Source organism: Nasonia vitripennis, chromosome 4 (assembly GCF_009193385.2).
Source record: "Nasonia vitripennis strain AsymCx chromosome 4, Nvit_psr_1.1, whole genome shotgun sequence".
Classification (NCBI taxonomy): domain Eukaryota; kingdom Metazoa; phylum Arthropoda; class Insecta; order Hymenoptera; family Pteromalidae; genus Nasonia; species Nasonia vitripennis.
The window spans coordinates 1,120,958-1,134,441 of NC_045760.1; the positions used below are offsets into that span (position 1 = coordinate 1,120,958).

The 13,484-nt window shown below is 43.3% G+C and overlaps 3 protein-coding genes across 5 annotated transcripts in view; 1 reads left to right on the top strand and 2 right to left on the bottom strand.

Annotated features, from left to right (window-relative positions):
• The window catches only part of LOC100123208 (nesprin-1), a 98,187-nt gene extending 91,128 nt beyond the window's left edge, over positions 1–7,059 (bottom strand). The window contains exons 1-3 of the mRNA XM_032599912.1: positions 6,763–7,059; positions 2,058–2,428; positions 1,383–1,611 (exon numbers count right to left, since the gene is read on the bottom strand). Coding sequence (XP_032455803.1) covers positions 1,383–1,611; positions 2,058–2,393 — 565 coding nt within the window. The 5' untranslated portion in view covers positions 2,394–2,428; positions 6,763–7,059. The remainder of the gene's footprint in view (positions 1–1,382; positions 1,612–2,057; positions 2,429–6,762) is intronic.
• A 742-nt stretch (positions 7,060–7,801) lies between these two features.
• Positions 7,802–9,918, bottom strand: LOC100679120 (uncharacterized WD repeat-containing protein all2124-like). Its single transcript, XM_008213365.2, has 9 exons — positions 9,716–9,918; positions 9,572–9,645; positions 9,247–9,468; positions 8,999–9,179; positions 8,824–8,930; positions 8,610–8,753; positions 8,340–8,420; positions 8,050–8,280; positions 7,802–7,978 (listed from the first exon to the last, which is right to left on the bottom strand). The coding sequence occupies exons 1-9, from the start codon at positions 9,759–9,761 to the stop codon at positions 7,868–7,870; spliced, it is 1,197 nt and encodes a 398-aa protein (XP_008211587.1). The 5' UTR covers positions 9,762–9,918; the 3' UTR covers positions 7,802–7,867.
• A 66-nt stretch (positions 9,919–9,984) lies between these two features.
• On the top strand, positions 9,985–13,434 carry nAChRa12 (nicotinic acetylcholine receptor alpha 12 subunit). Of its 3 annotated transcripts, none has more exon segments than NM_001172555.1 (9): positions 9,985–10,100; positions 10,783–10,922; positions 11,015–11,059; positions 11,138–11,247; positions 11,310–11,523; positions 11,601–11,766; positions 11,834–11,986; positions 12,048–12,217; positions 12,309–13,434. In NM_001172555.1, coding segments are annotated over 9 exon segments (1,413 nt in total). In that variant the 5' UTR covers positions 9,985–10,024; the 3' UTR covers positions 12,648–13,434.
• The last annotated feature ends 50 nt before the right edge of the window (positions 13,435–13,484 follow it).

Below are 13,484 nucleotides of genomic sequence, written 5' to 3' on the forward strand. Positions count from 1 at the left end.
GCCCGAGAGTCTGAAAAATACGACAACACCCACATCGCACGTCGCGGCGAAAAGAAGAGCGACTCGCGCAAAAACGAAGACGAGTAGCTCTATAGCGTGTGCACAGGAGATGGAGGCCGACGAGCGAATGGACGAGAGTGTGAATGGCTTGAGGCAGGTGCTCGTCATTCCTATTTATAAACACAGAGCCGGCGCGTCGCGTGCGAATATCGCGCTGACGATTCCATCCGCGCCTATAACGCAGCCGATGATGATCACGAGCTTCGCCGCGTGTGTACTTAGAGACGCTGCAACTAGGCTCTGTTGATTCTCGGGCTGCGCTCGCGCCAATTGGAGAGTTTTGTTCTTGTGACAACCCAGACTTTGACGAGTTTGGAAAATGAAGCTGATTAAATGCACAAACATTTGAAAGAACCATTAACATACTGAAGTGTTAACTGTTCCAGGACGCTAATTTATATATATATATATATATATACTGTAATGCGTCTTTAGAGATAATTGTTTAATTGCGGACGCTTTTAAGTTTTTACGACGAGTGCATGACTAATGGCCCTCGAGCAAAACGTCTATTTTTAAAAGCTGAGTTTTTTCCCAGATTTCCAAGCAGGTGAACCACATCGCGTTTAATTATCCAACGATTCGAGCGATTAGGGATTATCGAATCCGGCTAACCCATGAATGAAATTTTAATTAGCCTCGATAAATCTGCTTCATTCAGGCAGGTCATGCCAAAGCCAAACAGATTTCGCAAATTTCAGTTGAATGCACCGCGCGTCACTTCACGCCTAAATTTTGTCCTCGCGAATGCCAGAAATCCGTATATTTCGACATCCGACATCGCGATTAAGACTGTGTGGCTAAATTGGTACATCGTTTCTGACGAGCCGACACCTCGCAATCAAAAATCGCAGAGACAACGAATGGACTGTGCGTCTCTCACTTTCGACGCGAGAGAACAAAACAAACGCGCTTGACTTTTTTCAGCAGCGCGTGTGTTGGTTTTCTCGCACCCACAGGCGCAACAATAAACCGGGGCTCCTTGGAATAACAAACTGTGGTTTCACGATCTCACGGCTCATGCATTTCCGTTTTTTTCTCAGCTGCACGCTCTGCTGACCTCAATTCGCTCCGAGATGGACGGACGTTTTCAAAGATTCTAGCGGAGGCAAAAAATCTGATGAATTCTTCGAAAATGTAAATTCACGCGTCAAAATAACGCAGCCTCCGGCGTTTAAACTACAGACAGTATAGCGCACGAGGAAAGTTCCAACGTCGCATTCCCGGCTCGCATCGAATCGATCGCGCGAACGGCGTTAAAAGCAGAATCCTCGTGCAAAAAATGGTTTAACATTAGAAAATTAAAGAGAAAGTGGACTCACCCTGCAGCTGATGAATCGTCGCTTGGTACTCGGCCAACTTCTCATCGACGTAATCCTGGCTCTGGCTGGCTATGATCTCGGCAGTGCTGGGGCCCGAGTCCTCGTCGTCGGCCGACGAGGGGTCCAGAGGCACGCCGACGAACTCGTACTCGCCCGGCCGGTAAGGTGCTATCAGGTACTCCGGAGGGCCGCACGGCTGCGGCGACTGGCAGCTGAAGCTCAGGGGGCTCTGTGCAACCAGAATAGATTAATTAATATCACGTGTGTGCGCGAGCGGTCGCTTGATTCATGGGACGCGAGCCTCTGGGGCTATTTCTCCGCTGCCTCTCTCTCTCTCTCTCTCTCTCTCTCTCTCTCTCTCTCTCTCTCTCTCTCTCTCTCTCTCTCTCTCTCCTATGCTTAATTCTAGAGAACTCGTCCTTTTGCCGCTCTGATGATGTGAGAGAGTGCATTGCTCGAGCGCGTACGCGATGTGAGCGGAGAGAGTACATTGTGCGCCGGGAGAGAGAGAGAGAGAGAGAGAGGCTTTACCGCAGCGCTTAAAATAATTGAACTCGCCGCGGATTCCTGGAGTGGAAATAGGTATCTGGGAATTGGATTATACAGAATTTTTGATTTTTGAAAATTATTTTTTCGTTTACGATCATCGATCTTCGATTGTTCCGCGATTCTCACCTGCGGCGCCGGAACGAACGGCCTGGCGGTGGCGTTCCCAGGCGAGATCGGCGACGGCCACCTGGGTCTGGGACACTGTATGAAACTGGCCGGTGGATATCCGAAGACCGGCGACATGCCCGGTGACATGGGCATCATGGGCACTGGGCTCATGGGATGAACCATCCCCAGACCCGGGGTATGGTGTCCCATGGGCGGACCCCTCTGCTGCGGCGGTGGTTGCTGATACGGCGTCGGACTGTAAGGCGAAGCAGGCCGGAAAGGACTGGGCGCCGCGGGCCGGCCCGTCGGCGTCCATCCCCCGTACGGGCCACCCCGAGACGGTGGCTGAGACATGTTTGTGCTTGTTTATCCCCGATGCTCTGACATCTCTGGAACATAAAGAAGGGTGGAAGCTTTAAATCACGCCCCTGAGAATTAAGCGCGCGTCTCGTTTCCTCATCTTTCCGCAAGCTCGTGAAATAATCTGCAATTATCATTTATCGCCGCGAGATTTATAATGACCGCGTAAATCGCGCTGCAGTTGCGCGCCACGTGCTTCGCCGGGGCGACGATGTCCTATGATGTAACTTTACTGTTCGTCCAGGAATAGACGCGAGCGCGCGGCCTTAGTAGACATTGACTAGACGTAAAGGCCCGCTGCACGACGCTTAGCTGCGGCTTTTCGAAATGCGGATTATGGTGTTTGTTGACTCGATCTGTTTTGGCGTTCTCGAAACGTTGTTGTGTAAACAGACATCGTTCTAGATACATTTTTTTTTTTTCAAACGGACCGACAGGAGTCGTGTCAAGCTCCGAATGCGCGAGCTTCTATTTTCCGATGGACGACGTCGAGCTTTGGAACACCGCCGCATCGAGTGCATCTGGCGAAAGACGTCAGAGTCCAGTGTTTGTGTACGTAACCCCGTTATTCGCGAAATTTAAATGATTCCTCCCTCTGCTTCTGCAGAAGCTATATTAGAACGCGTCCTCGATTATGATGGGAATAGATACACCGACCTTTGTTGAACTTTCAAGATCATACATCGCGTACATTTTTCATATTTCGGTCGGAAACAGTGCGCGCTTTCACCCACGCTTCATTTAGTTTCGCTACAAGAACGGTGATAAATTGAGTCAGCGATTATACAATGTTGCAGCTGCGAGCGACTGTTGCTCTTCCTAATAACCAGTGGACGATAAAAATAAAGCAATAAATCTCGGATCATTAAAGAAGATGACAGACACGGGAAAAGTCTGGGTCGCGTCATCGTCATCAGCGGCAGTTAGTATAGTAATGCAGTGGACGTTGGCCAGGAGCATCTCGAAATAGTACCTATATATACGCGCGAGCATCGCTCTCTAGGTAAACGCAGGCATTGTAGGCAGGTATTTTAAATACTTCAAGGGTTCAATGAGACTAAACAGCCCGACGTTTGATGGCCTACTCGGGAGAGCTGTTTCTGCGAGTATAAGGAGCACGTGTGTACACGTCGTGACTTTCGGTTGATGAGTCGAGCTTCGAGATAAATTTGGAGGTGGATTTTCCTCGAATCAGCGTCTTGATGTACTCGGGGTGTATCTACATATAGATGTCCGTTTTTTGCAAATTGATTACCGGTGATTTAAGGGGGCTTAAAAATGTTATAGCTGCAATAACGAGAAAACTATAGACGATGATTCACGTCGATTTGAGAAAATAAATATTTTGGAACATCCCGATTTCGTAATATACCGTTAAAGCTCCAATCAAAATATACCGAGAACTTTTAATGGAACATTAGACAAAGGAAAATAAACCATCGATGATCTAAGCTCTAGTTCCAATAGCACGTGTAAGACGAATGCCACCTAAAATCCAATTATCACACTATCAAACTATTCTCGCGTTTTTTTGCAAAAGCTCCGCAGCTCGTTCAGCCGTCTACTCGGAACTGAAATCAGAGCAGCGCGTGACCCAATATATACACACGCGGTGGTCGCGACTCGCGCTAAGAAGAAGCAGAAGAAGTTATGTCACTGCGCGACTTTGGGGTAGTCAACTTGCGCTACTTTATTGCGTGTTTTCAGCTGGCGGAAATAAGTGCAGCGCAGTCCACTCGCTCGGAAAGTTCAATCGAGCGGTACACCCACGGAAATACCCATGCGCGTGACCCGAAGCTAAACACTCTGAACGATGATCGGAAGTAGTTTTTCAATTTTCGAACAGAACGTAACACGTGTCAGATATCTAGACTACTGGTTTGAAAAATTGTAGCGGAGCTGTGACGATGAACTCGGCGATTTTTTGAAAAAAAAAAAAAAAAAATGCGCGAAAAATAACGATTCCGCATCTTCGATAAGCGATCGACAGCTCGGGGTGCTCGAGACGTCCAGAGTCCGACGCTCTTAAGCTTTTTGGCCGGATACCGAGTGTAGGCCGCCTAAATATAGCGGCATATCTATTTTTACAGGCGGCGCTATACACGCGGTGCGCCGGCCCCCGTGTGTACATCCAAGAGCCGATGTATCCTATATAACTGCTCCGAGATACCCCGATGACTGCCGTTTTTAAAAATTTTTATTACTTTTAGCTCAACCAATTCTACAGTTTTTGAGTTTTTCGTCTATCGCGACGACGCGGAAGTCAACGTCCCCCGCAAATTGGCTATTGTGAGATTATTTACGTCCGCGAGAGAAAATATCCAAGGCAGTTTTACTGCATCTCGCATATCGCCAACAGTCGTTTTGCCAAAAATCACCGCGCATTGTCAAGCTCGACTACGGTGTTTTACGAGCCAATCCGAGCCGCACATGCCTTACACCGTCGTTTCTCCTCGCGCAATCGTAAACACTGAGCCAGAGTTAAAAGCAGTCGATACACGAGCTCTAACACCGCGGCGATAGGTGATATTTAACATCGTTTAAAAGGTGCATCCCCTCGCGTGCGTGCGCGCGCGCGAGAAAATAAATTCCCCTGCCGACGACGTCTCTAAAATATTGCGCCTCGCCGGTCTCCTCTACCCCCCTAGAAAAACACACAGAGCAACCGAGTTCTCAGCTACACACAACACGCGCAGTCGATACTCCAGAGCCGGAAAAGTGAGTAACGCAGTCGAGGGGAAAAAAAGCTCTCTCCGAATTCCATAAATCAAGCGCGCGGGAGGAAATGATTAAGTAGTGGCTGTTGCGGCCTAAACGGTCCTGGCTTCGCGCTGTTTACATATCCGTCGAGCCGCTTCTTCTTCTTGTGTGAGCGCGGGCGACAAGTCGTCGAAAAAAGAATGCACTCTGGAACCTTGATCTCGAACTTCGAAAGGTCGCGATATGTCTTTCTTCGCGCGCAACTTGACTCGGCTTCTGGTGTATCGAGTGAAGCGCTCAGCGCTTTTCTTCGACCCTTTTACGATTTTATCTCGAGTGGCGCACGAGTGCTCGATTAGTCTGAGCTTTCGGGAAAGTTCACGACCCCTATTAATCCGGAATTAGAGATCGAATTATCCAATATTTTAAAGGAATTTTGATAATCCGCGGGAAATATACAATTATCAATCCATTCATGCTCATCAGCGCCTTCGCATTTCACCTCTTTTGCTCCCTCTCTCTCTCTCTCTCGCTCTTCCTCCATCGAGCTTGGCGCAAGCTCTCGTCGAGAGACGCGCGCGGAAGATTTGCGAGCTTCGCCGATTCCCGGACTCTCGCAGCTTCTGCGCGCCGAAAATAAAGCGCGTGTACGATGTGCCGATCGATGGTCAGAAATAGGATGGCTCTGCTGGACTAACGTGTCGCCAGACACGCCAGAGCCAGCTCGTTCGCTCGCAGAAAAATTATCACTTTTCCCGGTACAGCCCCGCTGCGCGTCTGCGTCTCTATAGCCGCTTTTCTATCCGACGTTTTTAAACGCGGAACTCGGGGAAGCTGTATGGCGGTCAATCGAGAGTGTCACTATTTTCGGGCTCCCTTTGTTCGCTGACCTTTGTTTATGAGTGTCGTTGACTTGCGACCGACTGAATTTATAAGTGTGTCACGGGTGACGCTACGCGAGTTTCGAATTGCGCCGTTTAACCGATTTTATTCTCGAGCTTCGGAAATTCGGAAATCGGCGGGGTATTCCTCATCGTAAGCGTGCTTCGTCGGTTTTTTGCGACAATTATTTGTGGTATAAAACGTATACAGCGGAAATATAATTCTATTTCAGCGTGGTCGCCGTAAAAAAATCGAGATCCCGCAGAAACGCGCGGCCCGAGCTTTCGTTCTATTTGACATTTTATTTTAGAATGCGAGATTCATAGCCTGAAATTATTTTTGATACGCGTGCTAAAATCGTTGTTGACTTTCACCCGGCTTCCAAGATTATGCGTATACTCCAACGCTATGAGTTATGATCGATGATCTTTCGGTGTTATTTTTATCCATTGAAACTTATATCTGCACACACTATACACTTGAAAAACGTCATAAACGAAATAATTGTTAGAATTTCAGTTATGCCAAGAATCATTATAAACAGGTCGATGACACCAGCAAACGTTTTAGAAGATTTTAAAATAGACGATTGCGCATATTATATTTTTGACTGATCTTTTGGAAGATTCGAAAAGCGTTTAGTAGTTTTAATGAAATTTTTAGAACTGGGTTGACGATCGTACAACTAACGATTATGAAATAACTCACAGTTCCTGTTTTACGCAAAAAGCATAAGTCAAGAAAAAAGCTATAAGGCTAGGTGAAATAAATCGATACTTACCCTATCGGTCAACCCTCACGACTTCCGGAATAAACTACGAAGCAAAAACCAACAATAACAACAACGACGACGAAACTGTATACGAAGTAGCTTTGGAACAGGCTAGAATAAAGCAGGCAATATCTATGATATTCACACTCGTTCGATCGATAAATAGGAGGAGAGAAAGAATGCAATTTCGAGAAAGAGCTGAGACTCTGTCCGGCGGTAGGGCACGCGATCTGGATGACGTTCGTTCGGGCGCGCGGGTGTACGTCGCGGCTCGTCGCGAGCGAGTCAGCTGCCACGATGAGACTGCCTAGTGCTGGATCATCAGGTCTGGTCCAGGCGGCTCGAGATGCCGCTGCCGCCGCCGCCGCCGCGCGCGCGGCATTTATATTTAGGCTTTGGCATCACTCGACATTCGGCGCCCGCACCGCCTCTGCTGCTGCTGCTACTCTCTTCGACCCTATAGCTACTGCCGTCTTCTTCCCGATGGCTTTTCTGCGATCTCTGCAGCGTTTTTCCCCGTTTTTACGCCGAGACATGTTGTTACACGCGCAGTCGAGCCTTTGATCTTGAATCGCGATTTTCCGGTTTCGCTGACCGGGCAATATTTCTTCGGGCGAATCGAGTTGCGATGGATGTGTGGGTATTCTTTTCTGCCAGTGAGGATGAGCAGACTTCGTTTCAAAGGCTGACGACTGAAAGCTTGGAGTGGACGGTGTTTTGGTCGGCATCGGGCTTTTCGCATAAATCACCGTAACGCGAGTTACATAAGCGATCGTATACCGTACGGGAAGTAGTGGTTAGAGGTGATCGGTATCGGTGTTTCCACCAGAAGCTTGAGCTTTACTAGAGACGCGTGCGGCCAGACGGACACGTGTGTCACTGCGGTATCATCGATAATTTTGGCCGTGCAAAATTCGCAAAACAGAACGAGGGTGTCTATCTCGGCCTTAATCAAGAGCCAAGTCAAGCATCATTTTCTCGAATAAGACGAGGCGGGTAGGCGATGTATTTTAGCTTCCTCGAAATGTTATCATAAGGAAAGCACTCATGAACAACTCACCCGATTTTTTATTAATTCAAACATCGACGCAACGGTAATTAGAGCAGGAGAAACTCAATTATAATCAGCGATCGAAATGACCGGATCCATGCCGCCGTAAACGATACTCGATTTGTAGCTGTCAATCGCTACAACCGCTTTATTAGCCATGAAACGGGCCACAATCTGAAACGATCGCAATCGTCGTAAACAAGCTCGTAAACCTCATGAAAATACCGACTTGACAGGAAACTCACGCTTTTTTCTTTCAGATTTATAACTTCGACGTTGCCTGTGCCCGAACCAGCGACTAGTACGTGATCGCCGTATGGATCGCCATCGAAATACCGAGCGGAATATAGAAATTCACCGGATAGACTTGCTTCTCGATTTGTAGGATTGACAGTCTCTATTAGCTTGGCGCTCGAAAAGTCCCAGATTTGAAGGCTGTCTTTGACGGTCCAGGAGCCAGTGAGTATATTGGTGTCCTTGAAAATTGCACGGTTAACTGATGATGAATTTTCATAATTATTGATTGAAACATTACTTGCAAATCAATGGCATCTCCACAGATGTGCGGTCCATGCATCGATCTTATAGATCCATCTCCGACTCTCGTATCCCAGATCTACGAATGTCGAGTCTAAGATTAAATTACAGAATACACACCTTACCGACAGAGCCGATCAATTTCATAAATACGAAATTCAAGATTCACGCGCAAGAGGTCAGTTCAACCCATTCTTCCGATTCCCACATGCGCTTGCGTGAAGTTAACGGCGGTAAAATTTGAAAGTGCTATTACGTAACTATATACCTTGAGAGTATCATCCCATCCTCCAGTGACGATGACATTTTTATTCGTTTGATGACATTTTATGGAAAATATTTTCATGTGATGAAATCTAACTGCATTCTCGGTGATTAGGTCTGCCTTATCTTTTTGATAATTTTTTAGCAACTAAAATATTTCAAAATTCTACGATTTATACAATTTTTTAATTCTTAAAAATGCATTCGAATGTATTTACTTTTCCAGTTTCTGCATCGTAAACTTTAAGACTTGCGTCTTTTCCAGCCGAGGCTATGAAGTCTCCAGAAATATTGACGTCTAATGCGTTAATTTCGTTATCGAGTTCTTCAACAAAAATTAAAAATTCGTCGCAGTTTAGTTTAAAATCAAAGTACCACGAATTTTTAATTTACCTTCAACGAACTTCCAAAATTCGATGTTGTCTAATTTACATATGAATATACTTCCGCATGCACTTGCAGCATATAAAATTTCTTTCTGGATTGGATGAAAGCGGCAACATGTTACGGGCAGAGACGTCTCCAAGCTACTTCTTATCGTTACTCTTAGTTCACCTGTTTCTCCATTTCTCAACTAAAAAATTGTAATCTTCAAATCAAGATAATGTAGATTGTCTATACGTATGTATTAATCTGCATACCTGAATGCATCCAGACCCATAAGTGGTGGCTATGGTCTCACCGTCCGATGAAAATCGTGCACAATACAAGCCACACAAAGTATCAGGAAAATATACTTTACGTGTAACACGATTTTGATCTTTGACAGTATCATTAGATTTTAATCTTTTCGTTTTAATCCATTCATATCTATTTGTTATTTCTTCTTCTGATATTTTGCGATCTACCAAGAAACCTGTCAACTTTGATTATTTCAAAGATTATTTAGTCTTTTATAAAGAATGCATTTAAATTACGCTTAATTAAACATTGATGGCAGAAGATTCAATTTTATAAAAGGTATACCTGCTTATAAGCTTTCTCAGGTCGATCCTTGTAAAACAGTGAATGAGCCTCAGTAATCGAAGAGCTAGAAGTTTCTATAATTTAAAATATAAATCATGGAAATTTTTCGTGGAGACTCATTAAGTTGATTAAGAAAATATTTACCATCGGTTTTTACACTCCCCATTGCTGTATTGTATTGGAATATCATACAACTAAAAATACGATAGTATACTCAAAGGTGATTTCTAACCTTTAACATTGACAAAATATAACAAATGTCGCCGTCTACTCGTTCGGTGTAACGGGAAATTTTTTATGCATATCAATCGACTATTTCCATACCGTCACGGGGCCTAGCCTAGGCTAATAAAATAATGGAAGTGTGCGAGTCAAGCTTGTCAAAGAGAAGTGGAGAATTGGTTATGTCCGTCAGTAGTGTTCTGTGGATCTGACGTTACATTTGCGCTCGAGATGATCCGACACATACTGTTTTTGGCTATTCTATTGCCCATTATATCTTCTGATGCAGTTTTACCGAAACCTCGAAGTAAGTCGTAACAATACTCGTGTGTCGAATATAAATGCAAAGTAAGCAATAATGTAAAACGTGGCTCCAAGCTCATTTTATATTCTTTTTTTATAATTCAAAAGAAACGTTGATTCAACAATTGATGTTTCCGCTATAAGGAATAGCGATAATGTACGAAGGCTTCGACACTATCAGCTCAAGTTAAAAATAAAACCAATAATCAATCATTTGTTACATGTCCACACTGGCATATCACTTGGCACTATTTTTCATTTTTTACCGTCATATTTTATGGTGGGAATAAAACTATGCTCTTACTCCAAAGCGTGGAAGTTTAAAAAGCTTTACTTGGCTTGAAACCGATCTCGAGCTAAACATTATCGCATCGTTTATCCACTTGTGACCCCATTCACTCAACGTAGACTCCAAATGCGTGTCACCTCAATATATCATGGCTTTTATATGTTTCTCAATCTTGATACCACTTTGTCGTAGATAATTATGATTTGCACGTGCCTCTTTTCTTCAAACATTAAATTATTACATATATTTCTAGCTTATCTAACATTTCAGAATCGCGATGCAAGATAAAATACATTAAAACCGATACGTTGTAAGACTTTGTTTCGTGTAATCAAGTATAACGTAATTATAACGTTTATAACATAATTAAATCACTATTGGGTTTATGTGCTTTCAGAGGTTTTGACATGGAACGAAACATGGGTCGACCGTTTAAGGCGAAACCTGCTTCTTAAGTATGACAAATTTGCGAGGCCCACGCAGCATTACAATACGACAACTTTATTCGTGTATTTGAATATCATGCATGTGGAGCTCGTAAGTGATAAAAAAGACTTCATCGATCAGCCAATAAGTACTTCCTGCTATTTCACTCGCACAGCTATAATACATCTCACTTTGTTCAACAGGATAACAAAAAAAATACAATGAGCGTCAATACCTGGGTCCGCATGGTATAGTTGTAAATTTTTCCTCGCTTTCACCGCAAAAGTAACGAATTCACGTCCAGCAAAATATGAAATACTTTTCAGAGCTGGAACGACGAAAAGTTAAAGTGGGATCCGAAGGATTATGGCGGTGTCAAAGAAGTTTCAGTTAGTATACACGAAATTTGGCAACCGGATCTTTATCTTTACAATAGGTGAGCCTTTAATTCTAGTTTCATATGACGATCGGAAATTCATCGATATCGTTGCTTTTCAGCGCTGTTTACGGAGTAGAAAATTACGAAAGCAGGCATTGCATAGTGCGACAAGATGGCGAGGTAACATGGGTAGCGCCAACAGTTTTTCACAGTTACTGCGAATTCAATTATGTTCTATGGCCATTTGAAACGAATACCTGTGTATTAAATATAGGCTCGTGGACTCATAATGGCTATGAAATCGATATTAGGCTGCAGGAGGCGGGTTTTGACGTTAGTACATCAGCTTGAATGAAGGATAATGTTAAAAATATCTAAAATGCTGTGGTTAATTTTAAAATTCTCTGCAGCTGCACTATTATTCGGCAGGTGAATGGAAAGTCAAGAATGTGACAGCTCATCGACGCGTAAAAGTATACTCGTGCTGTGCTGAGCCATACATAGTGTTGGATTACGAGATCAAGATGACAAGAAGCTCGGAATTGTATTATCATGTCATTTTCGTGGCATCTATACGTAGGTGTTATTGACGCAAACATAATGATTATCACAACTGAACTCACAACGAATTTTTCTTTTCCAGCAATCATATCCCTGATTTTAGTGACTTTCTGGCTAAGGCCCCAGAGCGAAATGAAGTTGCTCCTCAACATTTGCGCTGTAACCATTGACATTCTCTTCCTTCTTTACTTTGGTTACAAGGTCCCAGCGAGAATAAACAATTTGCCTCTGATCGGTAAGTCAGCCGAACTTGTCAAAATAATTCGCAATGAAATACTTGAATAAATAAATTTTAGTGAGATTCTTCAGCGGATGCCTTTGCCAAATGTCGGTATCCATTATAGTATCCGCATTCGTCATACACGTTTCTTCAAGTTCCTTCGACATACCAATTCCTCGTCGTATAAGAAATCAACTCTACGGAAAACTTGGAAGGTACTTAGGTCTTAGAAACGTAATCAGAGAGGTATGGATTAACGCTTAAATGATGACTCATAAAGCTTAGATAGGAGATGACATTTCAAATCTCATACTTTCGTTTCACTTCGTTTTTACAGATTGAATCTCAAAAATTAGCAGAATTTGAAGAAATTCATGATAACCCGTCACCGAACTTAGGGACTTCCGATCTATCGATAAGCGGATTGGATAACGGCGATCAGCAATGCATAATTTCTCAATCACGGAACGTCAAGCGATTGGAGTGGATACTTCTGGCAACGGCTGTCGATCGATTTTTTTTTATTCTATTCTGCTCTATTTTTTCCATTCTCGCTATCGCCTACGTACGCGTTGGCAGTGATGCCTTTTCAAAAAGTTTTAACATAATGAACATATCGCCGTCCTCCGCATCCGAAAACATAACTGGCATAGATTTTTTTGAAGGATCAGTGTAAAATGTGGTTTTTATTACTCACTGAGATATTTTTTTTTCAAGACGTGATAATAATAACGGTGGGTCACATAAGGGTTTGGGCATGACTATTCTAGGGGTAATTCCAAACAAAATATATTGTTGAACTGTATATGGATCTAGTAGGAATGCGATGACGCTTTATCAGTATTATTGCTTTAACTGTACTCTGACGATACAGTGCATCGGCTTTGATGATGCGATACAAGAAAAATTATACTATAAATTGTAAACTAAGCCAACGCAATGAATCATGATAAATATTACCTCAGAGCTCATCAACTATATCGTGTTACTGTCGAACGATTAGCGAGAAAAAATATATAGGTCTATATTTTTTGCATAAACAAGTTGCGTGTTGTTGCACGGGCAATTGTCACTCTTATCACGTAAATAAAATCAGCAATAAAATAAGACGTTTAAGCATTCGCCTAAATGTTTTGATAAGATGCTCAATTGTAGCTCAATTCTGAGAGTAAATAAAAATTCATTATCAATTTAAGTTAACGCAGTCAGGTGATGGAGGATGACTTTATACAATCAATATAAATGGGTATGGAAAAGATTGTTATCAATTAGGTACCGATACAATTAAACGAAACCTTTCACTCAACTAAAAGCACTATTTTTTAGCAAACGTATTTGGCCTTCAAGGTTAATCGTAGATTAGAAGTAACCAAGGATTCGATAAAAATATGTAACATCACAAATGAATCGATGAAATTAAAGATCGGCAGTCAATAAAAAAAAATAAATTTCCATTAATTCAGTATGGATATTATGAAATGTATCAATAATTTATTGTTCTACTAAAAGGGGG

Coding starts and splice junctions, on each gene's coding strand:
- nAChRa12 (XM_031928460.2), top strand. Junction 10,923..11,014: donor ATATCATGCATGTGGAGCTC/GTAAGTGATAAA, acceptor TTTGTTCAACAG/GATAACAAAAAAAATACAAT. Junction 11,524..11,600: donor TGCAGGAGGCGGGTTTTGAC/GTTAGTACATCA, acceptor AATTCTCTGCAG/CTGCACTATTATTCGGCAGG.
- LOC100679120 (XM_008213365.2), bottom strand. CDS start 9,761: ATGATATTCCAATACAATACAGCAATGGGGAGTGTAAAAACCGATG. Junction 8,421..8,609: donor GATGGGATGATACTCTCAAG/GTATATAGTTAC, acceptor CGACATTCGTAG/ATCTGGGATACGAGAGTCGG. Junction 7,979..8,049: donor TAAATCTGAAAGAAAAAAGC/GTGAGTTTCCTG, acceptor CGATCGTTTCAG/ATTGTGGCCCGTTTCATGGC.